Genomic DNA, 23,954 nt, shown 5'->3' on the forward strand with positions numbered 1-23,954 from the left:
TTTGGCTTTCTCTTTGGCTTTGAGGGCTGCAGAAGCTTCAAAGAAATTCAGCCATTTGGCCTTATTTGAAAGTAAAACAACGCTGTTTTGCATGGTGTCACAATTCCAGCTGATGTTAATATTGGACAAGTCAGATCCTAGGATGAAACCTGGCTTGATAGACACTAACTTTGTTTAATTTGGAAACTGGAGGGAGGTTACTGAATAAATTCACAGGAGTTTACTGATGAACTTTTAAGATAAAGAATAAAACATTTATTAAAGAAGGAAAAATGAACTGTATTACATCAAACAGAAGGTTGGAATGATTTCAATACAAGGACAAAAAAATAATTCAAACTCACACTATCCCCAGCAATATCCTTACAGACACAAATGCCCAGTGAAGATTTCACCACTCCCTTAACACCATTTTGCTTGGGTTGGAAACAGTTTTCTTCTGGTGGAACTCTGAGCATTCACTGGATGTTTTTTCCCTAAGTGGTATCTCTCCCTGAGACATCCAAAACTTTAGTCTAAGCTCACTATTACTTCAACTGCAGAGAAAGCACGTGAATTCCCAAAACTGAGTCCCTTAGCAGCCTTGCAGGATTTATCAGTAGAGAGCACAGAATTCCTGTCTTCACTCTTTGACACTCACACTGTCTGAACCTTTTTGTGTTTTCAGGTGTCAGTCGACCCCTGTCATTCAGCAAAGGCAGTTTCTTCAGCTTTGTGTTTTTCCCGAAATCACTAAACTTTTAACTCTTGTAACCCATCTCTTCACTTCAAAGGGTTGCAAAAGCGCATTAAAAATAAATGTATACAAACAAATTTAAAAAAAACTGATCTTTTTGCGAGGATGCCCTCCAGACCTCCCAGCACCAAGTTCACAAAAAAGACTAAAATGAAACTGAAACCATGTTGCATCTTTCTTAACGCACAAATGTAAATATAAATTAAACTTAACGTTTTACATTGTTTAAAAAACAAAGTGGTCAGACTCAGTCTGTTTTGCCTGAAATCAATGTTCCAATCTTGAGAATATCATTGTTATTGTAAATTATGCCACATAATTGGCAAGTTCAATTCAACACAGATATATGTATTTTGGTAAGAACATGAAAGATTGGAAAATTGTTTGGAAAATAAGAACCTAAAGAGGGTTGATGAGGAAAGAGATCTTGGAGTATAAATACACAAATTGTTAAAAGTAGTGGCATAGGTTAATAAGGCCATAAAGACCTAATAGCGGTGTATAAAATTATGAAACGTTTTAACTGAATAGACATGGAGGAAGTGTTTCCACTCTGGGGAAAAGCAAAGTTAAGAGGCTATCAGTACAAGATAGTCACTGAGACATCAAAGAAGGAAAAGGGAAAAAATATCTTAAATCCTGAGTGTGGTGAGAAGAAGTAGTTGAATTTGAATAGTAGAGTATTTGATTGGATGCATTTAAGGGAAGCTAGATAAGTACTTGAAGGAACAGGGAATAGAGGGTTAAGTTGACACAAGTTAGATGATGAAGCACTGAAAGAGGCTCAAGTGGAGCACAAATGCCAGCATGGACTAATTGGGCTGAATGGCCTGTTTCTGTGCTATATGATCTATGCAATTCTATGTAATAAATACCATGATGCCATTTTCAAATAATGTTTCATTTTTCATGACATTAACACGTCACATTCTTATTGCGACTGCCGTTCTTTTACAAAATTAAATTGTTTTACAAGAAATTTGAAATAAATATGAGTTGTTAAGAAAGTTTACATTCTCATTTCTGCATCATAAAACAGGAGGCAATTCATCTTCATAATCTCACACTTACTGCATTAAAATATTGTCTGTTTAATTGTATGTGTGGAAAATGTCTTATGACTGAAGGAATGGGTGATATGATGTAGTTACAGAACTGCCCTTTCACCTCCAGACCTTGGCTCAAAAGCACCCAGACAAATGGGACGGAGGTCCCTTTTGGCTGCTGGTTGGTCAGAGGTCGAAGCGGGGTCCAAGTGATACCTGGTGTGGGATATGCAAATGTCAAACTGGTGCACTGGGGGTGATATTCTGACATTGAGAATATAAAACATGAGTTGGGAAAGTGTAGGAAACTTTACTGGGCATCTCTATTCCACGCTGTCATTGATCTGGGAGCACTTGATGCTGACATTGAGTGTGAAGAGTAATAAATGAACACCCCAGCACTGACAGCCCACGCCTTAATAAGCGCAAAAAATTCACCCAATTTCTTGTGTTTTTTTAAAGATCATAACCACGGGTAGCCTGCGATACGATATTTATACAAGCCAACCAGGTAACACATGATGAGGAAGTTACAAGAGTGTTATGTCCGTTGGGTTCATGAATTGTATAAATATTGCATTATGCTGCTATTTATACAATGAAGGTGGTGAGAAATGTCAGCCCTTTCATTGTACAAAATATTTTTTAATTTCTTTTTTTTAATTCGTCGGGTACTTTACTTCCGTGGAGATGGAATGGTACCTGACATGACTAGTCACGCTATTGTGAAAGATTCTATATGGCTGTGCAGAGTAGGGCGTCAGCCCAGTCACCAAGGCCACTTTCATTGCATAAAAACGACTAAACCGCCCAGGGAGGAAAAAAACGTATACTGCAGTACCATTAACATGATGCCTGGGCTGAGTCACAATCAACATCATTAACATCTCATCAATAACTGCACATAATTCCACTCACAAACAGGCTCCAATATGGTATAGATAACATTTTTAAATAGCAACATTCTGTTTAATCATTTCTAACGATCATCTGACAAGGTACACTTTGGTACATGTGAGATAACATGTTGGCATCTTGGAGCTAGTACTGAGGTATTACCAGCTTTTTTCCCCCCCATACAGCGGAATAGCTGGAATATTGTGTCCGAATCTGGGTGCCACACTTTAGGAAGGATGACGAGTCATTATATTTACCAGAATGAGACGAGCGATGTGGGATTTCAGTTACGTGGACAAAAGTTGGATTGTTCTCCTTAGAGCAGAGAGGCTAAGGGGAGATTTAATAGCGGCATTCAAAATCATGAGGGGCTTTGGTGGATTGAGTAAGGCGAAACAGCTTCCGGTGGCGGATGGGTTGGTAACCAGTGGACAGAAATTAAAGGCAATTGGCAAAAGGACCAAAGGCAAGGTGACAAGAAATTCTTTTACATGGTGTGTTATGATTTGGAATGTACTGTGTGAAAGGGTGGCAGAAGCAGATTCAGGAATTACTTTCAAAAGGAACTTGATTGGGAAAAATTTGCAGAGCTTTGGGGAAAAGACAGGGGAATGGGACTAAGTGGACAGCTCTGCCAAAATGTCAATCCAAGCATGATAGGTTGAATGCCTTCCTTCTGTGCTGGCTTAGTCTATAAATATCAATAAATAAATATGCACGATATAATCTGATATACATGATTTAATATACAGTTTGACTTACATAATATATAGTATAAGTTGCTGTGTATTATGTTATATAGTGTAATTTACACTGTATAATGTACTTTATACTAAAATATAATTACAGTATACGATACAGTATCTAATATACACAATGTGATATTTACACTTTTATACCACATAGTGTATTTAATTATATTATGTAACTTATATTATGCTGTACAGCGCACTATTTTGCATCATATACTTTATAGTATCTGTGCTGTATAATATAATTTATGTCATTTATATGCTATTTGCTGTAATGAAATGCACGCAATTCCATATTATACTCTACCTAGGACAGCTATTCGGTATTGCTTCATTTACATTGGCTCTCAGTTCAGGAAATTGTTCTGAGATGCTCCTGTTTCAACAATGTTATTGAGCTCAAGTGTGGCAGAACCCTGACTGAGCAGGAGCAGCTCCGAGGAATTTCTGTTATGCAGTACTCAGGCAACAAACCAAACTGGATGCAAGGAGTTTAAAAACTTTGGGGATTTGTCCCGAGAACTCAATTTGAGGTAAATTATTTCCCCTCTTTAGCTATTACATGAACGCAGTGTCTGATATATTGAGTAGACATCTTATTTTACTAAATGCCTTACATTCATTTGAAATAGGCACCCTAGTATATAATGTCCACCATATAGTGTCATTTAGCCTATATGGTATAGCGTAATGTGTATAATAAATATTAATGCTTCTGTTTGTTTCCCCAGTTCTGTCTGTTGGAAACATTGGTCACTGCTGTCGTTGATGAAATTGGCAGTGACTGGATCCGTAGGCAGAAATCCTTTGTGACTCTGGCAGTCGCCATTATTGGCTTTCTATTGGGAATCCCACTGACTACCCAAGTAAGACCATTGGAAATGTACATCTGCTATATAATGCTTTATTCCATTCGTGTTAACACAGAAAAACAAACCAACTTGTGTTGGAGGAAGTAGGTCTAATTCGAAATGGATTATCACAACAGAGTTTAATGGTACCCTTGTGATTATTATATCCCACATATAGAATCATAGAAACCCCACAGTACAGAAAGAGGCCATTCGGCCCATCGAGTCTGCACCGACCACAATCCCACCCAGGCCCCATATCGCTTCACATTTACCCACCAATCCCTCCAACCTATGCATCCCAGGACACTAAGGGCAATTTTGTTTTAGCATGGCCAATCAACCTAACCCGCACATCTTTGGACTGTGGGAGGAAACCAGAGCACCCGGAGGAAACCCACGCAGACACGAGGAGAATGTGCAAACTCCAAACAAATTTTAATTCCAAATTTTTATTGCGTTCAAATCTCACCATCTGCCATGGTGGGATTTGAACCTGGGTCCCCAGAGCGTTACCTCTGGATTACTAGCCCAGTGACAATACCACTGCGCCACTGCCTCCCAAAAATTTGAATTCAAATTCCACCATCTGCCGTGGCGGGATTCGAACCCGAATCCCTAGTACATTAGCTGAGTTTCTGGATTAATAGTCCAGCAATAATACCACCAGGCCATTGCCTCCGAAGACATCTTAATTTTTAGCAGTAAACCATTTCTCATGTTTGGTCTTTTGCAACAACGGACTGTGTTTATTTCAGCTTATATTTCCTCAGGGTGAGATTTTCCAGCACCCCAACGTGCAGCCCCCCCCCAGCTCCGCAGCGGAAAGGGCTGGAAAATCCCCCCCCCCCACCTTAGTAATTATTTTTTAATCACATGCTTCAAGCTCTCTTTCTTTGCAGTAATTTGCTCTTGTATCAGACTTATAAAGCAAAAAAATAATAATGGCCGGGATTCTCACAAAAATATTTAACATGCCAAATTTGTGTAAAAGCGAGAGTAGCTCTCACTGTTTTTTTTTAGCGGGCACTTCAAAATGTATCTCCCACACACCGAGCACTGCCCTAGCAAGGTTCACTTTGAAGATCCAAGGGCAGGGCCTATTCCCGCTGAAGAGGCCGGAAGCATAGCGCTGAGCGGGACACTATGCATGCGCCGCCGATCTCGCAGTGGCCCCGCACTGCCAGCTTCCTGATCGCTGGCTAGCTCGATTGCTGGCCAGCACAGCAACCCCTCCATTGCTGGCCATGTGAACCCCACTCCACCCCCCGATCGCTGGCCTCCCACACCTCTCCCTATATTTCTCCACCCCCTGCCAGCCCCAAACTCCCCCCTCCCCCCACTGGCAGTCCTGATGTCCCTGACCTTCCCCCAAAGCCCCAACCACCCCCCCTCCCCCCCCCCCCCCCCCCGCCCAGCAGGCCTCCCCCCACCATCCACCCCAATGGCCAGTCACGATCAGCCCTTTTCCTCTCTCTGCCACTGATCACAAGTGCAGAGTGGCAGCGGGACCCCCCCCACGCCCACCGATCTCCCCCCACATAGGCCCCGCCCCAATAGGCCCTGCCTGCCTCTGGCCCCGCCCCATTGGCACTGCCTGATGCCTAGTGGGCAGTGCCCAGGTACTTCTTGGACATCGCCATTTTGCCCCTTGGACAGTGCCAGGGGACCAGGCTGGCACTACCAGGCTGGCAATGCCCAGGGGGCACCGCCTTTCTCCCCGACCTCTTCACTCCAGCGGGGTCGGGCCGCCAACTCCCCATTAGTGCTGTTGTAAACCCCGCTGGAGTGAACCACTCCTGGTAGGGTGGGGGGGGGGGGGGAGAGAGACTAGCGGGCCCGGAGACTTCAGTCCCGGACCCATTAATGAAATGCAAATCAACATTTAAATATTTAAATCGGCTTGCGCCGATTTCCGGCATGGAGTTGGCGACGCTGGCGATCCGGGGCCCGGAGATGCGTGGAGACTGTAGTGCCCAGCAGGGAGCCTACTAAACGGTCTCCACTGCTAAAGCAGCGGAGAAGGCTGGGAGAATCGCCCCCTATATTGGAGCAAGGGCCTGTCTCTAATACTTTATGTTTCTGAAATACTCTGGTGCTTTGTGAGCTTTTCTGGATTTGTGCAGATAAAATTTTAAAAAAACAAAAAGGAAAATGTAATTCTATGAGGAGAATATGACTTATTATCAAATTAATTACAAGTTAAATTGAAAGCTAGGTTGAAAAGGACGATTAACTATTGTTTGGAGTAACTATGTAGTGGCAACAGGTACTTAATAACAGATATGAACAATGATTAAAACCCAGTGGATACATTTAGATGGGAAAATGTTCATGCCCTTTTCTCTGTTGGTTTCTTTTGCAGGCTGGTATTTACTGGCTCCTCCTCATGGATAACTATGCAGCTAGTTTCTCACTTGTTGTGATTTCCTGCATTATGTGTATCGCCATCATGTACATTTATGGTAAGTCTCAGTGGAGATTTATGCTGCCATTGTGTAGCTCAAACTGACCTAATGTGAACATAGGCTGAGCATGGCCAAGCTGAGCAGACCTGCTATTGCTCGCAAAGCTGGAGCACTAAATATTGCTCATTTTATAGAATCACAAAACCCCCTGACACCAAGGGGCAATTTAGCATGGCCAATCAACCTAACCTGCACATCTTTGGAGCATGGGAGGAAACCGGAGCACTCGGAGGAAACCCATGCAGACACGGGGAGAACGTGCAAATTCCACATAGACGGTTACCCGGGGATTTGATCAGGCAGATCGTATAGGGTATGCAAAAGTAGCAGACTTGATAGCTGAGCGGCTTTTCTCAAAATATGATTCTTACAATTGTATGGCATTGTCCTCCATTGCTCTTGGTAAATCTCGTTTTGTTGGCACAATTTATGATGTTATCTGAACCCATTGATTGCATTGCTGTGCTGTAGTTCATTGAAAGTTAGTATCCTGCATTCTTTGAGTATGGACACAAATAAACTTCTAATGTTATACCAATCATGGTGAACCTGTGAGAACAGAAGGTCCAATTATCTTTTTTTATTCATTTGTGGGACATGGGCGTCATTGGCTAGACAGCATTTATTGCCCATCCCTAGTTGCCTTTAGAGGGCAGTTAAGAGTCAACCACATTGTTGTGGCCCTGGACTCGCATGTAGGCCAGACTGGATAAGGATGGCCGATTTCCTTCCCTAAAGGACTTTAGTGAACCAGATGGATTTTTTCGACAATGGTTTCATGGTCATCAGTAGATTCTTACTTCCAGATTTTTTTTGTTGGATTCAAATTCCACCATCTGCCCTAATGGGATTTGAACCTGGGTCCCCAGAACATTAGCTGAGTTTCTGGATTAACAGTCTAGCGGTACCACTAGGTCATCGCCTCCCCATCATTTGCTGTACGTCACAAAATCGATACGTACGCAAACAGAAAATTCTGGAAAATCTCAGCAGGTTTAACAGCATCTTTGGAGAGAGAATAGAGCCAACATTTTGAGTCAGGGGTCATCCAGACTCGAAACGTTAACTCTGTTCTCTCTCTGCAGATGCTGTCAGACCGGCTGAGGTTTTCCAGCATTTTCTGATTCTGTATCAGATTCCAGCATCTGCAGTATTTTGCTTTTAACCAAATCAATACTTAACTGTTTCCAACAATATCGCAAACTTGCACATTTTATGTAAGCATTTATGGAGCCATTTTATAGTGAGAAGACCTCATGTAAATGCTTCTCTGTAATATTTGCTCATGAAACAATTGCATCACTCAAATAGCTTTTTGAAAAAAAAATCTATTTTTTCAGGAACTGAAATATCTTATGTTCAAAAATAAGATTTTAAATAAACGGTTCAAAATGTTGCACATTTCACAACATGATTACATTTATCCACTGAATGTTTTTGGTGTATTTTCATACTTCTATAAGAGGTTTAGCTTGAGGCTCTCAGGCTCTTCCAAAAAGATTTGGTCTTAATATCATTGGTCAGAATAAAAACCATGGGTGGAATTTTCCAGCCTCCTCCCCTGCGGTGTTTTCCAGCAGCAGAGGCAGCTCGCCATTAGTCACCGGTGGCGTTATGTATGTCTCACCATGAGGGGAGTTGCCTTTGGCAGGACCAGAAGATTCCGCCGCTGGGAAGGGCTGGAAAATCTTCCCCTATGTTAGCTGATGGCAGACCCTGAAGGCTGCGCATTTGCAGTGCACAAGTTCTGTAGCAATCATGCGAACAAGTGATAGCATCTGACAAAATCGATGTGGCTACGAATACAAGTTGTTTGGGGAAAACAAACGAGAGGACAGGAAGTTTTATTCAAGTAAAATGATTTCTTTTTATAAAAAGATTTGGCATGTCAGGGAGAAAGAAGACTGCGCCGATGACTCATCTGTTTTATTTTTAGTTGATGGCTAAGTTATACTTAGCAAGCTTCAGAAAGCATATCAGTTAATAGGCAGTAAAAAGAAGGCACACGAACACACATGCGGCATTCCTGATCCAAATATGAATATTTTTTAAAAAGGAATTGAATTTTGAAGGGAAGCAGAAAGTTTCCAATTACCATCCGATTATCACCTATTAGCATGGTTTACTTAAAGCCTTAAAGGGCACACTTGTCAGAAGAAATTTAATTAATTTATTTTCACCATTGCATAATGATGAAATTATAAAATTTGGAGGTGAGGGGTCAATAGATGAGCTGTTCTGGACACTCTATTCAGTGGATCAATAACTATTGTCTCTCTCTTGCTTTGTCAGGACATAACAACTATTTCCAGGATGTTCAGATGATGCTTGGCTTTCCGCCTCCAATCTTCTTCCAAATCTGTTGGCGTTTTGTGTCACCCAGCATTATTTTTGTAAGTAGCTGTTAGATATATAAATAAAAATGTTTTCAAAGCAAGTGTGAAGCAATGTGCCACATTTGCGCACGGAAATGGCATTGCGTTTAACACCTTGTCCCTTCACCTCCAGATTCTGGATTCAAATTTTATCCAGACTCAGGGATTCTATTTTTCTTTTTGAAAGCTGTAAGGATATAAGGATAAACAAATCTCATATACTGAAATGAGGACCCACTATCAACGTCGCTTTACACCACAAAATTACCCATAAATTTAGAATCTCCATAATTAGAATAGCCTTTTATTTTCAACCACTTGGCATTGTTTAGATAGCTACATAGACTCATAGACATTCACGGCACAGAAGGAGGCCATTTGGCCCATCGTGTTTACACTGGTCAACAAATATCTGACTACACTCATCCTTGTTTGACAAACCTGCTAGAGTTCTTTGAGGATGTAACCAGCAAGGTAGACAACGGGGATCCTGTGGATGTGACCTATCTGGACTTCCAGAAGGCATTTAATAAGGTGCCACTCAAAAGTCTGATCCAGAAGGTTATATCCCAAGGGGTTGGGGGTAGAGTAATGGCTTGGATTGAGGATTAGCTGACTGAGAGAAAGCAAAGAGTGGGATAATGGGTCCTTCTCTAGTAGGCGATCTGTAACTAGTGGGGTCCTGCAGGGTTCAGCTCTCAGACCACAACTTATATCATTGATCTACGAGCAAGGACGGAGTGTAACATAGTGAAATTTGCTGAAAAATAGAATGACACGAAAATAGGTGGGAAAGCAAGCTGTGATGTGGAGATAAAAAGTTTTCAAATTGATATTGACAGGCTCGGGGAATGGGCCAGAATCTGGCAGATAGAGTTTAATGTGGATAAATGCGAGGTTATCTATTTTGGCCAGAAGAATAAAAGGGCAAATTACAATTTAAATGGGAAACAGATTCAAAAGTGCAGAGGGATCTGGGTGTCCTTGTGCATGAATCTCAGAAAGTGGGTATGCAGGTGTAGAATGTTATAAGAAAGAGAAATGGAATGCATTTATTGCAAAGGGTCTAGAGTATAAAAGTAGAGAAGTGTTGTTACAATTGTATAAGGCATTGGTGAGACCACACTTGGAGTATTGTGTTCAGTTTTGGTCATCTTTTTTGAGGAAGGGTGCAGTGGCACTGGAGGTGGTTCAGAAGAGGTTCACTAGATTCATTCCAGGTTTGAAAGGGCTGTCATATGAGTAGCATTGAATAGCTAGGGCTTGTACTCGCTGGGATATAGAAGAATGAGGGGGGATTTGATTAAGGTATACAAAATACTCAACGGAATAGATAAAGTAAATGTTACCCAAATGTTCCTCCTTCTAGAACAGTCTAGGAGAAGAGGTCATAGTTGTAGAGTAAGAGGGGGGAGGTTCAAGACAGAGATAAGGAGAAGCTACTTCTCACAGAGGATTGTGAATCTATGGAACTCACTGCCGCAGAGTGCAGTGGATGCAGAACCAGTCAATGGATTCAAGAAAGAGATAGATAAATATTTGATCAAAAGCGGGATAAAGGGCTATGGGGAAAAGGCAGGGAAGTGGAGTTAGGATGAGATGGAGATCAGCCATGATCATATAGAATGGCGGAGTGGGCGCGAAGGGCTGAATTGCCTACTCTCGCTCCTAATTCCTATGTTCCTATGTTAACCACCTACTTGCTAACTAACTAACTCGCTGCCCTGCCACCTTCAGGGATCTATGGATATGCACTCCTATGATCTTCACTACTTTCCAGGGTCCTAACATTCATAGTGTAACCCTTTGCCTTGTTAGCTCTCACACTTTTCTGGGTTGAATTTGCCACTGCTCTGCCCACCTGACCATTCCATTGATGTCCTCCTCACTATTAACCACCCTACCAGTTTTTGTCTCATCCACAAACTTCTTGATCATATCCACTACACAGTCCGAATCATTAATGCACCACAAATAGCAAGAGCCGTATATTGTGTACACGGAGCCCTTCCAGTCACAGAAACATCCCTCTACCCCCATCCTCTGCTTCCTGCCTTTCAGCCAGTTTTGGATCCAATGTGTCACTTTGCCTTGGATCCCATGGACTCTTACTTTCTTGACCATTCTGCCATGAGGGCCCTTATCAAAAGCCTTGCTAAAGACCATGTGGACCATATCAAATACATTACCTTCATCAACACTCCTGGTTACCTCCTCAAACAATTTGACTAAATGTGTCAAACACAACCTTCCTTTAAATCCATGCTGATTATCCCTGATTTACAAAAAGGATGATTGGTTTATCAATTGAAAAATGCCGTTATAATGCAGTGGGGTTAGGAATTTATTATTCTGAGGCAGGTGGTTGAGGTACATTGTTGAGACATAATTGGAAACATACTCTGCATCTAACCTGTTTGTGTATACCCAGCCTGTGAATGCATGATAGTGACATGAACAGTAATTGAACAATGACCAGTGTGTGGGGGCTGAATAGAGCCACTACCACCTGTTTAATGCCCCCATTGAAGTTTGTATAGAGTGTCCTTATTGTTCTTTGGGAATTGAGAGTACAGTTTTTAAGGGGGATTAAAGTGTGGAAGCTGACAGGAGAAATTCAGTTTTGCTCAGCCTGGTATGAACGATTCTTTGGCTGGGATTCACCAAGAACAAAAATAAATGCCCAACGTGCAGGAAAACAGCAGTATTCCCCACCCATTGTTTGGGCGTGCTTACCAGAACGAATCTCCGACACCCTGAGAATTGCAGAGTGCCTCAGTGTGATCCATGCTGGTAAGTGGTGGGCAAGGCATATTCCTGCCCGTGAGGCTGGCAGCATAGTGCTGAATGGGCCACTGCGTATGCGGCAATCTGTCACTATGGAGGCATGCACACTGCACCCCCCACCTGGACTTACCTGGATAGTCACATGAGCATTCTGGGAATGGAGGGATAATAACAAATGGTCTAGCTGGACCAATGAGCGGCACAGGCTTGGAGGGCCGAAGGGCCTGTTTCCTGTGCTGTACTGTTCTTTGTTCTCCCCAGTGCCGGCCACCTGCTCGCTGGCCTCTCTCTGATTGCTGGCCTTCCCGACCCCCCAGCTCCCCTACAGCTGGCCTACCAGGCCACCCCGGCCAGCCCCCCCACTTTCCCAATGGCCAGTCCCAATTCTCCCACCCTGATGGCCAGCCCTAAACGCCCTCATCCCTCCCTCTCCCACCGATCCCGCTTGCAGACTGGCAGCGCGTCCCCCACCGACCATCACTGATCACCACCCCAATAGACCCTGCCCTCCCAGTAGGCTCTAGCCCCTGCACCTTGGCAGTGCCTGGTGCCCAGTGGGCAGTGCCAGTGTGCCCCTTGGGCAGTGCCAGGGTGCCAGGCTGACACTGCCCAAGGAGCACCTCCCCTCCCTTGCCCCCAAGCTGTGGGGGGGGGAGCCTCCATGGCCTCTGTTCCCACCAGCTGGGTGAGGACGCCTGTTCCCCTTAGTGGGGAGCAGTCGTAAACACCACCAGTGGGAACCCGCGGGCCTGGAGAATACCGTCCTGGGAGACTCGTGACCAGCTGAATGCAGCGCAGCGGGCTGGGAGAATCCTGGCTTTGTCTCTATCTGTTTAAATGATGCACTACATTGCACCGATCCCCTGCACTGTTCCCAGCCTCTGCCTATGTCATTTTATAACGAGCCACTTAGGAAGGTGGCAGAAATGGCCCTGGATGACTCACTTCCCTTTCCCTCTTTCAGCAGATGCCTGTTAACCATCTCCCCTCACATCACAGCCAGATCCGGAACTCACGCTGAGAGTGATGATTTGGAACTCAGTCCCTCCCATTCTGTAGCACCATGTGCAGGAATGACAGTGTGCTATATTAGCCTATGCTGCTTCCATCCTACTGATGGTGCATTGCCAATTCTTACCAATAGCAAGTTCCATGTACCAATAAAAGGCTGATTAGGTAGTTCTTTCATCAAGAACTCTCTTTTCCATTACCCACTGCTACTAACTGACTCAGGGTTTGCCCATGGGATAGGTTGCTTCTAAACATATCCTTTTATGTGGTGAACGCTATGAAGTGCTTTAGAGTAACTGTCTAAAATCTATAACCTTTTCATTAGCAGACAGGCATTACAGGCTGAAGAAAATAGATTGCCTTTGGGAGGGATAGCATGCTCCAAGAATAATTTGAGCACATCTAAATGAATGAGAAAAAAAAATTCACCCTGAGAAACATGCTCTCAAATAGAATTTATTTGTTTCAGCGTTGTTAACCCTTTAGATTTGGGTGAACTCAGTCGTATGTTTATTTAATTTTTTCAGTTCATTCTGGTGTTCACTGTGGTCCAGTATAAGCCCATTAGTTACAATGACTACGTCTACCCATCCTGGGCTATCACTCTTGGTATCTTGATGGCACTCTCCTCAGTAATCTGTATCCCGATTTATGCCATTTGGAAGATATGCGTATCCGAAGGCTCCACATTTTGGGAGGTGAGTGGACTAAATTGATTGCCTTACATGCACCTAGAGCAAGTAACATCATTTTTTAAAAAATTGATTTGATTTGGTTTGTTATTGCCACATGTATTAATATACAATGAAAAATATTGTTTCTTGCGCGCTGTACAGACAAAGCATACCGTGCATAGAAAAGGAAAGGAGAGGATGCAGAATGTGGTGTTACAGTCATAGCTAAGGTATAGAGAAAGATCAACTTAATATGAGGTAGGTCCATTCAAAAGTCTGATGGCAGCAGGGAAAAAGCTGTTCTTGAGTCAGTTGGTACGTGACCTCAGACTTTTAGTATCTTCTTCCCAACAGGAGAAGGTGGAAGAGAGTGGCCGGACTTTTACCACCCCGCCCACCTTGGGAATCGGAGCCGAGGGGCAGGCCACAGAAAGGTCCATTGACCTTGGGCAGGATTTTACGGTTTCGGGACCAGTGAGGATGTAAAATCCTGCCCAGTATGTCCAGGGTGCATGGGGTCCTTGATTATGTTGGCTGCTTTTCCAGGGCAGTGGGAAGTGTAGACAGAATCAATGGATGGGAGGCTGGTTTGAGTGATGGACTGGGCTTCGTTCATGACCCTTTATAGTTTCTTGCGGTCTTGGACAGAGCAGCAACCATACAAAGCTGTGATACAACCAGAAAGAATGCTTTTTATTGTTGAGAATTTAAGTGAAGGATGCTATGCTAGTTTAAATGAGAGAAGTCAAAATAAATCATAAAACCGTAGTTAAATGAAGCCAGGCTTCGCTTTTAAGGATCTGCAGATTCCAGATCAAAAGGAAAATTCAGGAGTTCCAGTGAGTCCTGTGAAAGGTTGCAATGATCGTTTATCTGTTCCAAATGTTGATGGCCCTTTGCATGAAGATGTTTTTCCTTTTATGCTCTAAACATTCCTTTCAACAGCTCTAACCCTGCCCCTTGTTCTCGTATTCTGCCATTCTTCGAAGCAAAGCTCAGACAAACTTTATCCATACCACTTAATATCTTTCACAGTTTCTATAAATGTTGCGTCCTTCCCAAATGAAAGAACTCCACCCCCCCCCCCCCCCCCCCCCCACATAAAGTCCAGCTTTATCATCAGAATTTCTATGATTTGCCAACAATGGCACAATAAACCAAGCTTTTTATTTTAAATCCAGTTTTTAAATTGTTTTAGAAAGACTTCTTACTTGGGCGTTTATAAATTACACATACATTTTAGCTAACCACAGCAAATACTGGCCTATCATGATACCAGCTAGAGTTGCTCATGATCACTCCAAATGAGTCAACACCAGTTCTGAATATCCACTTTGAAATAGCTTTCCTTCGAGATGAATTGAGAGAAGTAAATCAGATTAGGATGAATAGTCTCGAATATTAAATAGTAGTTGTGTTCAAGCTCATTTGGTAAGTCCATCACACAGTGATCGGAATTTCTCTTTTCTAACATCGCCTGACGTAGCTCAATAACCAAGTTCAGCCTGACCGAGTCTCTCTCTTGCCTTGCCAGCGTGTGAAGAATGCAAATAAACCAAGCAAGGACTGGGGACCGAGTTTATTAGAGCACCGTACCGACCGATACGCAACGGTGGGCAGCCCATCCTACGAGTTCAATCTTGAAATTCAGCAACTGAATCCAGATAAAGAGCGAGAGAAGGAGCAACTACCAACAGAAAATATAGAAAATAACCTCACCATACAGGGCAGCAACGGTTCTGCCAGAACACAGGAGCCTAATGTGTAGTCAAAGTCCTTTTAAATCAAAGAAGACACTTAATTGGGTTTATGGGGTGGGGGTTGGTTGGGAAGTAGAACCTTTACTTGTGAAGAAAGGTTCTCTCCCTTTAATTTCTTATCTGATCTATGGAATTTGACAAGTAGTCAACACAACTTAATTGATTTTTTCAGGTATGTGTGTTTTCTTTCTTCTTTTCATTCTTTTTTTTATAGATATCAATAGAATCTCATAACTTAATATTTAAACCTGATTTTTTTTCAGAAATCAGTTATTTTTGTTGTCATTTTGTGGAATGCAGTACTTTGTATACATACTATTTGTACATTAGTACAACTGATAGGTGATCAAAAATTGTCCCAGTCACAATATAGTTTTAGTTCTCTGACTGTTTGATTTCTTTTGAACATCTGTTTGTGCCTATCGACTCCACACTATAGCACTGTGTTTTATCAACATCAAGTTTTAATATCACAGTAGTTATTGAGTAACAAAAAAGATGAAAGGATGATTAGCGAAAGAAGCTGAAGGTAATGCCCATTTTATAGGAAATGTGTGACTGCACATTTTAAAGTGATTAACCAAGCCAAACTATCTTGGAGATACAAATTATTCTGATCACTGTATTTGGTGGCTTTGTACCTTTTTGGCTGCATTTCTAATGTTTTGATATATAAATATGTTAACTAGAACAACTTCCCCCCCCCCCCACTATTAAGTAGTTTCCATGTTAGCTTTTACAGAAGACACAGATAAAAAGGTATATTACATATATTTAAGTCAGTTTTACTTAACCATTTGTACAGCTGCAGCTATTGGAGACAACAGATAATTGAATGTTTTTATTTATCCACAAAAAATTGGCCTGTCACTGAAATAACTTCTTGTTTGTAATGGCGACTTGTCCATCAATACCACACTCAGATGTGCTGTACATTATCAGTACCACTGCAGAAGAGAGTCTATACAAGTAAACCAACGATACAGTGTGCATGTCCAACACAGTATCAGAAATGCATGAATACTTAGGAATATTTGATAATATTATTGATATCTCAAATGTTCATTTTTTTCCAAACCTATTGGTACAACCCTGTTACATACCTTGCCCTAGTGTTTACTTGATATGTACTGTTTATGTGGAGATCAACCAACACAGAACAGTTGCTATCGAAGTTTTGCATGGATTTTAAGGAGGAGGCAGTGATGCGTTAATGCAACAAGGAGACGGGGACTGATAATGCATTCTTGGCACATTAGACACTGGCCATATCTGCAGAGCTGCAAGCTGACACTATAGAAAGCCAATTAATGTCACTATTTAGACCAGTGGTTCCCAAACTTTTTTCACTGGGCCGCACTTTCGGAATAAAAATTTGCTCGCGCCACACCGAATTTTTTATTGATAAGAAATAATTCCAAAAAGAAAAAAAACTCCTAACAGTGCTTGATTCATAACATAGAACACAACTACTTTCTAATATGATCATGGGACATCGTCCTCAGCATCACTTGATGTTCTTGCTCTCACTTTGGATAAATATCAATCCATGTTTAAATGTTTCTTTGATTGTCCTTGAATCTTCCCGCCACACTTGCCATCCTCTCTCGCCGCACCAGTGTGGCACGCCGCACCCTTTGGGGACCACTGATTTAGACAGTGCTTCTAGCCCATAGCACATATCATGCAGGAAGGGTAGTGAGATTTTGGAGGTGGGTTACTGGGTGGCAGTAGCTGTTAGAAGACATAGTTGCCTTTCAAAAGTTGTCTGATTCTTTTTTCTTGAAAATCTATTTTGGAAAAATAAAAAAGCCAATTGGACATTAGCAGTCACATTACAGCAAATCTTGGAACAAAGAGGTGCCTGATGCAACCATTCAGAAATGGCAACTTGCCAATCAATTTTTAAACCAAGGTTCTGTTAAATACCTTTTTTAGAACAGGTGCTAAGAGGACCTGTCACACTGAAATGCTTGCCTCGCATTTTGGGTCTTTTTTACAGTGCTGGAGAGGGGGAGGAGTTGGGAAAATTAGAAATGTAACTTTTACCAACCTGCTGCATTGGCACACTTGCAGAAAAGAAATTTCTCTAAGAGTGAAAAATATTGTTTGAAAACGATGGGAGCGATTGCCCACTCACCTATTGATGATTGGATGGCACCATGGATACCCCTTTTGACACACGCGATGTGTCTGATTCAATTTTCAGGAAGACCTTTAAGTCAGCATATCAGCCCAGGAGACGGGATGTGAATTCCTCTGTCTGTGGTAGGGCCCCAATTGCCATTTTAATAGGCTCATTGCCAACTCTGCGTTCAGTTTAGGCAAGAATTAAAACATGCACCCAATATTTTAAAATAATGCGGACAAAAAGGGAGATGTTCATAAACCAGCAGAGCTTCGAGTAAGGAGAGATTGAACAGCACAAGCAGATGATATATCCTTTGCTGCTTTGAAACCTGTATTTTCCCACAAACCAAGTTGTAAAAAAAAGGGTCACCTCAATACTTAGAGCCAAAGGTGGCTCCTTAAAACCCATGTACAGTTGCATTGATGTGTCAAATTATGTGTTAAGTGCTTAAATTGTACAGTGTGCATTCCAGTCCTAACCTAACAAATCCAGATGGGTTTATGCCAAGAGATGACGTGCTTGGATCCAAATTTTGATCGGATTGGGAATTTCCATTTATTGGAAAGAAATGAGAATGTTCCGTAGGATTCAATTTCTGGAACAGATTATGTTTATATCGGAATGCTTGCATGATGGAAATGGACATGATGGGATTCTGTGCCTGGCTGTGATACACATTTATGTAGATTCCATTGCATTTGCTTGATAATGTGAAATTTTGATTACATGGAAATATGTAATATAACAGAGTAGATATTGCCATTATGAAGCTGCAAATTAAATTGCCTCTTTCCTTGTTCTCCTTTCTATACCTTTCCCTTTTCCATTCTGTCCTAAAGTCACTCACATCATCCAAATTTGTTCTTTTATACTTTTCAATATGGGGTTTAATCTAGGCCGGGCAATTGACTTATCAGCCTTTATAATTCAATAACGTGCATATATTGACTGCAATTGAGGGTAATGTTAGCCTCAGAGTCAGAGATAATTGGCCCAGGTCCTGCTCCAGAGACTTGAACACAAAATCTAAGCTGATTCTCCACTGTAGTACCGAAGAGGTGCTGCCTTATTGAAGGTGCCGTCTTTTGGAAAAGACGTTAAACTAAGGCCCGTCTCCCTCAGGTGGACGTAAAAGATCCCATGGCACTATTTTGGAAAAGGGCAGGGAGTTCAATCCAATGTTCTGGTCATCATTATACTTGAAAAGTATATTGTTGGCTGAAAGGCACTTTGGGACGTCCTGAGGCTAAGAAAGGTGCTATATACATATATGCAAGCCATTTGTTTTTGATCTAGAAGAGACCAGAAAAGTGTCCAATTAGACTCTCACCCGTCAAGCCAACGTAACACAACTATCATGCCTCCAGGCCATACAACATATTCAATCATGTTTATAACCCAAGAGGGAATAGTTTACAAATTACAACCAAAAAAAAATCAATATGTGTTCTATTGTACACCTGAGATACATATACTGGCCCATAACTCATGTTGAGAAAACCGCAGCCCGCAATTCGCTGACTTTCATTATCAAACAATAGGGAGAAGTATGTTCTTGCACAGTTCCCTTAATAGCACTTTTTATCAATGTAAGGAAGCTAGCTCAAGATGGTCAAAGTCTGCACTTCCTGACCCAGTGACTCGAAGCTATTATAAGGTTGATATATTATTAATTCATAGTATTAACATTCAATGGCAAACTGTCGCTTAAAGAAATCTGTTTGTCGGGTAACGAAGCACAATGTGTGGGATGATTAGAATTAGTTCAGCAAGAGTTGACTGGTAAGAATTTGGTTTGACAAGGGAATACTTAAACAGCTCAATAAAATTTGACATATACATCAGTTACCAGTTTGCTTCATTTCTGCAGCGGTGAAAGTAATTGCCAACCAAGCCAGTAAACATGTCTTTCACCAGTGCCACTGCTGCTCCATTCATAGACACTAGAATTTAGATTTTCCAATCTGTGTTATTTTAATGCTGGCAGTTAAATCTTGTAAAATTAAATAAATGAGTCTTACTGGATTACCACTTGCACTAAAATAACACAATGGAAAATTCAGCTTCATGTCTCCGGTTATTACATAACGTTTGAAATGTTGCACATATGTCCAGAGTGACATCTCTCCCGAGATGATGTTTGCACTGCTGCAGACCTTGGACTGTTCAAACCTAGAAAACATTGCAGCAACACCACATGACCCCTTTCCTGGCACACAGCAGAACAGATTAAAGGGTCACAGGTGTCATAACATATCCATGTTACACGCTAATTGATATGTCTTGATTTGGTGAGAGGTGCGTGGGGATAGTTAGATAATGACGTTCAATCTTCAGTGAACACACTCAAGCACACACCTTTATAGTTGAAGCAATGATCTGGATTGAACCGTGTTCCTGGTTCACATTAATGTTCTCATTTCTCTCTGTTCCTTTTGTTTTCTGTGCATGCACTTCCTCTATCTCTCACAATTATCAATCCTTTCAACCTTCTACCTATTTATAGCTGTAAATATGTAGATTTGTAATCTATCAAGTGTTCCATCGCACCTCGCAATTGTCCATTCCTCTCACCTTTTCTGAACAGCACCTTTGTGCATTCACTCAGTAAAGGTTAATGGAAAAGACCTTTGTATCCCGTGCTTCCTTCCTACCTCTGACTTTGATCTATATAAAACATTCATGCTGTATTTAATGTGTGATTTAAGTTTGAGCACCGCCTTGCTTTCCTGTTTAGATGTATGTGCTGGAAAACAAAGGAAGTTTTTCCTTTCCAATGTGCCAATAGCTCAAAATGAGAACTATAATTGTGTACACAGTATTTTCTTGATAGTGTATATTGTTTCAAGTGACTGTAATCTGTAGTCTTATATGAACAGTTTACTTGATTCTTTCAGTGTTTAGGAGAAGAGAGAAATATATATTAAAGAAGCTACTTACTTGTGTAAATCTCTTTCATTCAGGGGTCAGTTGCATAAATCAGACATTATTGATTCCTGTAAGATGCTCACATTTCTATATCAGATCGGATTTTGGTTCTGTTGTTCGTGGTTCATGACTCTGTTTTGCTTCTTGTGCATTTAATATAATCACATTCAGGCTTTTAAACTACTTATCACTACAATGAAATCACAAACTGAGTGAAAATGGTTTATAATCAGTGGGATTTCCACTAGTCACACCACCTTGTAACAATATCTCTCATTACAACCAGCTTGTAACAGTATCTCTCATTACAACCACCTCGTAACAATACCTCTCACTGTAACTACCTTGTAACAATGCCTCTCATTACAACCACCTTGTAACAATACTTCTCATTACAAATAATCAATTGTAACAAACTTCCTTTCCACTTCTACTTCTGGGACCCAGTTGTTGCTGAATTAAGTTTCAAGTTGGATGGTGAATTTTAATAAGTTGAACAATCCTGATAAAATGCACTTGGCTAGTTCTCATCACCCCACAGCTAGTTGCTATACCTAAAACAATGACTCTCAGAGCTTATGTAGGTGGAAGCTTCAGATACAGTGGAGGCGATGGCCTAGTGGTATCATCGCGAGACTATTAATCCAGAAATTCAGCTAATGTTCTGGGGACTTGGGTTCAAATCCTGCCACGGCAGGTGATGGAATTTGAATTCAATACAAATATCTGGAATTAAGAATCTACTGATGACCGTGAAGCCATTGTCGATTGTCAGAATTCTGATTCACTAATGTCCTTTAGGGAAGGAAATCTGCCGTCCTTACCCCGTCTGACCTACATGTGACTCCAGAGCCACAGCAATGTGGTTGACTCTCAAATACCCTCAGGGAACCAGGGATGGGCAATAAATTCTGGCCAGCTAGTGACGCCCATGTCTCACGAATGAATGAAAGAAAACAGTGGCCAAAATCTCCTGCCCTTGTTTGTATCTGGAATTTTCCAGTGCCACTGAAAGTGAATGGAGTTTTGGCTGGAACGCCAATTCTCCATTCTCACTCGCAATGGGTCCCACCACAGAAAAGTCCAGAGAATCCCACCCAGTATGCGCACCTTTATCCCTTCAGCCCTGGGCCAGCCCAGGAAAATAAACTAGAAGCAGGAGGAGGCCATTCAGCCTTTCAAGCCTGCTCCGCCATTCATTTTGGTCATGGCTGATCATCAAATTCAATATCAGCTGCCCCCTTCTCCCCATATGCCTTGGTCCTTTTAGCCCCAAGAGCTATATCTAATTTCTTCTTGAAATCAGACAACGTTTTGGCCTCAACTACATTCTGTGGTAGTGCATTCTACACATTCATCACCCTCTGGGTGAAGACATTTCTCCTCACCTCAGTTCGAAAAGGTTTACCCCTTATCCTCAAACTATGACCCCTAGTTCTCGATTCCCCCACCATTGGGAACATTCTTTCTGAATCTACCATGTCTAACCCTGTTAGAATTTTATAAGTTTCTATGAGACCCCCTCTCACTCTTCTAAACTCCACTGACTATAATCCTAACTGACTTAGTCTCTCCTCATATGACAGACCTGCCATCCCAGGAATCAGCCTGATAATCCTTCACTGTACTCCCTCTATGGCAAGGACATCCTTCCTCAGATAGGGACATCAAAACTGCACACAATACTCCAGATGTGGCCTCACCAATGCCCTACACAATTGCAGCAAAACATCCCTATCCCTATACTCAAATCCTTTTGCTATGAAGGTCAACATACCATTTACCTTCTTTACTGCCTGCTGTACCTGCGCACTAACTTTCAGCGACTGATGCACGAGGACACCAAGGCCTCATTGAGTATCCACCTCTCTCAAGTTACACCCATTCAAGTAATAATCTGTCTTCCTATTATTGCTACTAAAGTGGATAACTTCTCATTTATCCACATTATACTGCATGATCTGATGTCCATGTGAAATGAACATGGGCTGACCTCACCCTTAAGTTTTAAGTTTATTTATTAGTGTCATAGTAGACTTACATCAACACTGCAATGAAGTTACCGTGAAAATCCTCTAAAAACTTAAAAACCACCCTACTCCTCATAGCCAGAAGTCTACCATACACATGTACCCCTAATTTAATATAATCCTACATCAAATCTCACTCGGTGGCTAGCTGGAATAGAAACTTGAATGATTTTCCCCAAGCTTGTGTTTTAGCGAAGACATGGCAGATTAACCCATACTATGCTTAACTTGATTCTGTTTTGAGACCAACAGTGTATCAAAATTTGCACCCCCCGATTTAATACGCTCCATCTGAATTGGCAAGAGAGAACAAAAAAGAGCAAAACATAGGTGATGCTTTATTTTGCCACCTCCCAGTGGCCGTATGGCTGTTTTTATGCAACAGACCCTACATCCACTACGACTGGTACTGGAGGTCTGCTGTAGCGGGGAGAGGATTTATCACAGGACAGCTTATGAGCACAGTATTCGTTACAACAACAAATCTGCTGTAAATTTTATTCATTGACAAACTGAAACCCAGCAAAGCTTTAAAATGGAACCTGTAGATTCCAGAGATTTTATTTTATAATCTGTCAGAAATGTGAATTAAAAAATTAATTAACCAGCAGTGTTTTTTTTACCTGTTGTTTTTCCTTTGATGACCAAATTACATTGTGCTCATTCTTGTGTTGTGTCACCAGAATAATCAGGGAGCCAGGTGCTTTACTTCCCAAGAAGTGTGGCATGTAAAATCTGGAAAGAAAGACGTTACTTAAAACAAAAAGTGTGTTTGTATGTGATTAAGACAACAAAATTGCAAAAGAACCAATGTTAGTTCTTGAGTGTTAATGGCAGCAAAACAGCCTGCCCATTTTTTGGCTTGAGATCTTATTCGGAGAGGCAATATCACATAGAATCCGTACAATGCAGAGAGGCCATTGGCCAATCAGGTCTGCACAAACACTCTGACAGAGCATTCCACCCAAACCCCCCTGCCCGCCGTGCATTTATCCCACTAATCCCCCTGGCCTACACATCTTGGGACACTAAAGGGCAATTTAGCATGGCCAATCCACCTAACCCCGCACATTTTTGGACTGTGGGAGGAAACTGAAGCATCCAGGGGAAACCCATGCAAACACAGGGAGAACGTGCAAACTCCACACAGACAGTTACCGGAGGCCGAAATTGAACCCGGGGTCGCTGGCGTTGTGAGGCAGCTGTGCGAACCACTGTCCCACTGTGCCGCCAAACAGTGAACGAACAGTGGGAGTTTTTGTTTAAAAGAGTCACAGCAGTTCAGCGGAAAGAGTTTGAGAGGTTACTGAAAACACATTAATGAGATACAGAAAAGGGAATGTTATTGGAAGTTTGGCTGTGATTGAAGCAGTCAAATTGTAAAGACGTCCTTCATGAAGAGGTTAATGATGTCATTGCAAAATGCACATGGGAAATTTTGCCCTTTGCTTTCAGAACTTTCTGTTGCTCAACACCCATAATTATCAACTTGACCGTTGTGCGTTTTA

General features: G+C 41.8%; 1 protein-coding gene across 4 annotated transcripts in view; it reads left to right on the plus strand.

Annotated features, from left to right (window-relative positions):
- Window positions 1-23,096, plus strand: part of slc6a9 (solute carrier family 6 member 9) — a 251,359-nt gene extending 228,263 nt beyond the window's left edge. For all 4 annotated transcript variants that reach the window (XM_078218677.1, XM_078218676.1, XM_078218680.1 and 1 more), the window contains 5 exons: window positions 4,163-4,297; window positions 6,648-6,747; window positions 9,043-9,143; window positions 13,451-13,621; window positions 15,132-23,096. In XM_078218677.1, the coding sequence (XP_078074803.1) occupies window positions 4,163-4,297; window positions 6,648-6,747; window positions 9,043-9,143; window positions 13,451-13,621; window positions 15,132-15,365 (741 nt within the window). In that variant the 3' untranslated portion in view covers window positions 15,366-23,096. The remainder of the gene's footprint in view (window positions 1-4,162; window positions 4,298-6,647; window positions 6,748-9,042; window positions 9,144-13,450; window positions 13,622-15,131) is intronic.
- The last annotated feature ends 858 nt before the right edge of the window (window positions 23,097-23,954 follow it).

Source organism: Mustelus asterias, chromosome 8 (genome assembly GCF_964213995.1).
Source record: "Mustelus asterias chromosome 8, sMusAst1.hap1.1, whole genome shotgun sequence".
Classification (NCBI taxonomy): Eukaryota; Metazoa; Chordata; class Chondrichthyes; order Carcharhiniformes; family Triakidae; genus Mustelus; species Mustelus asterias.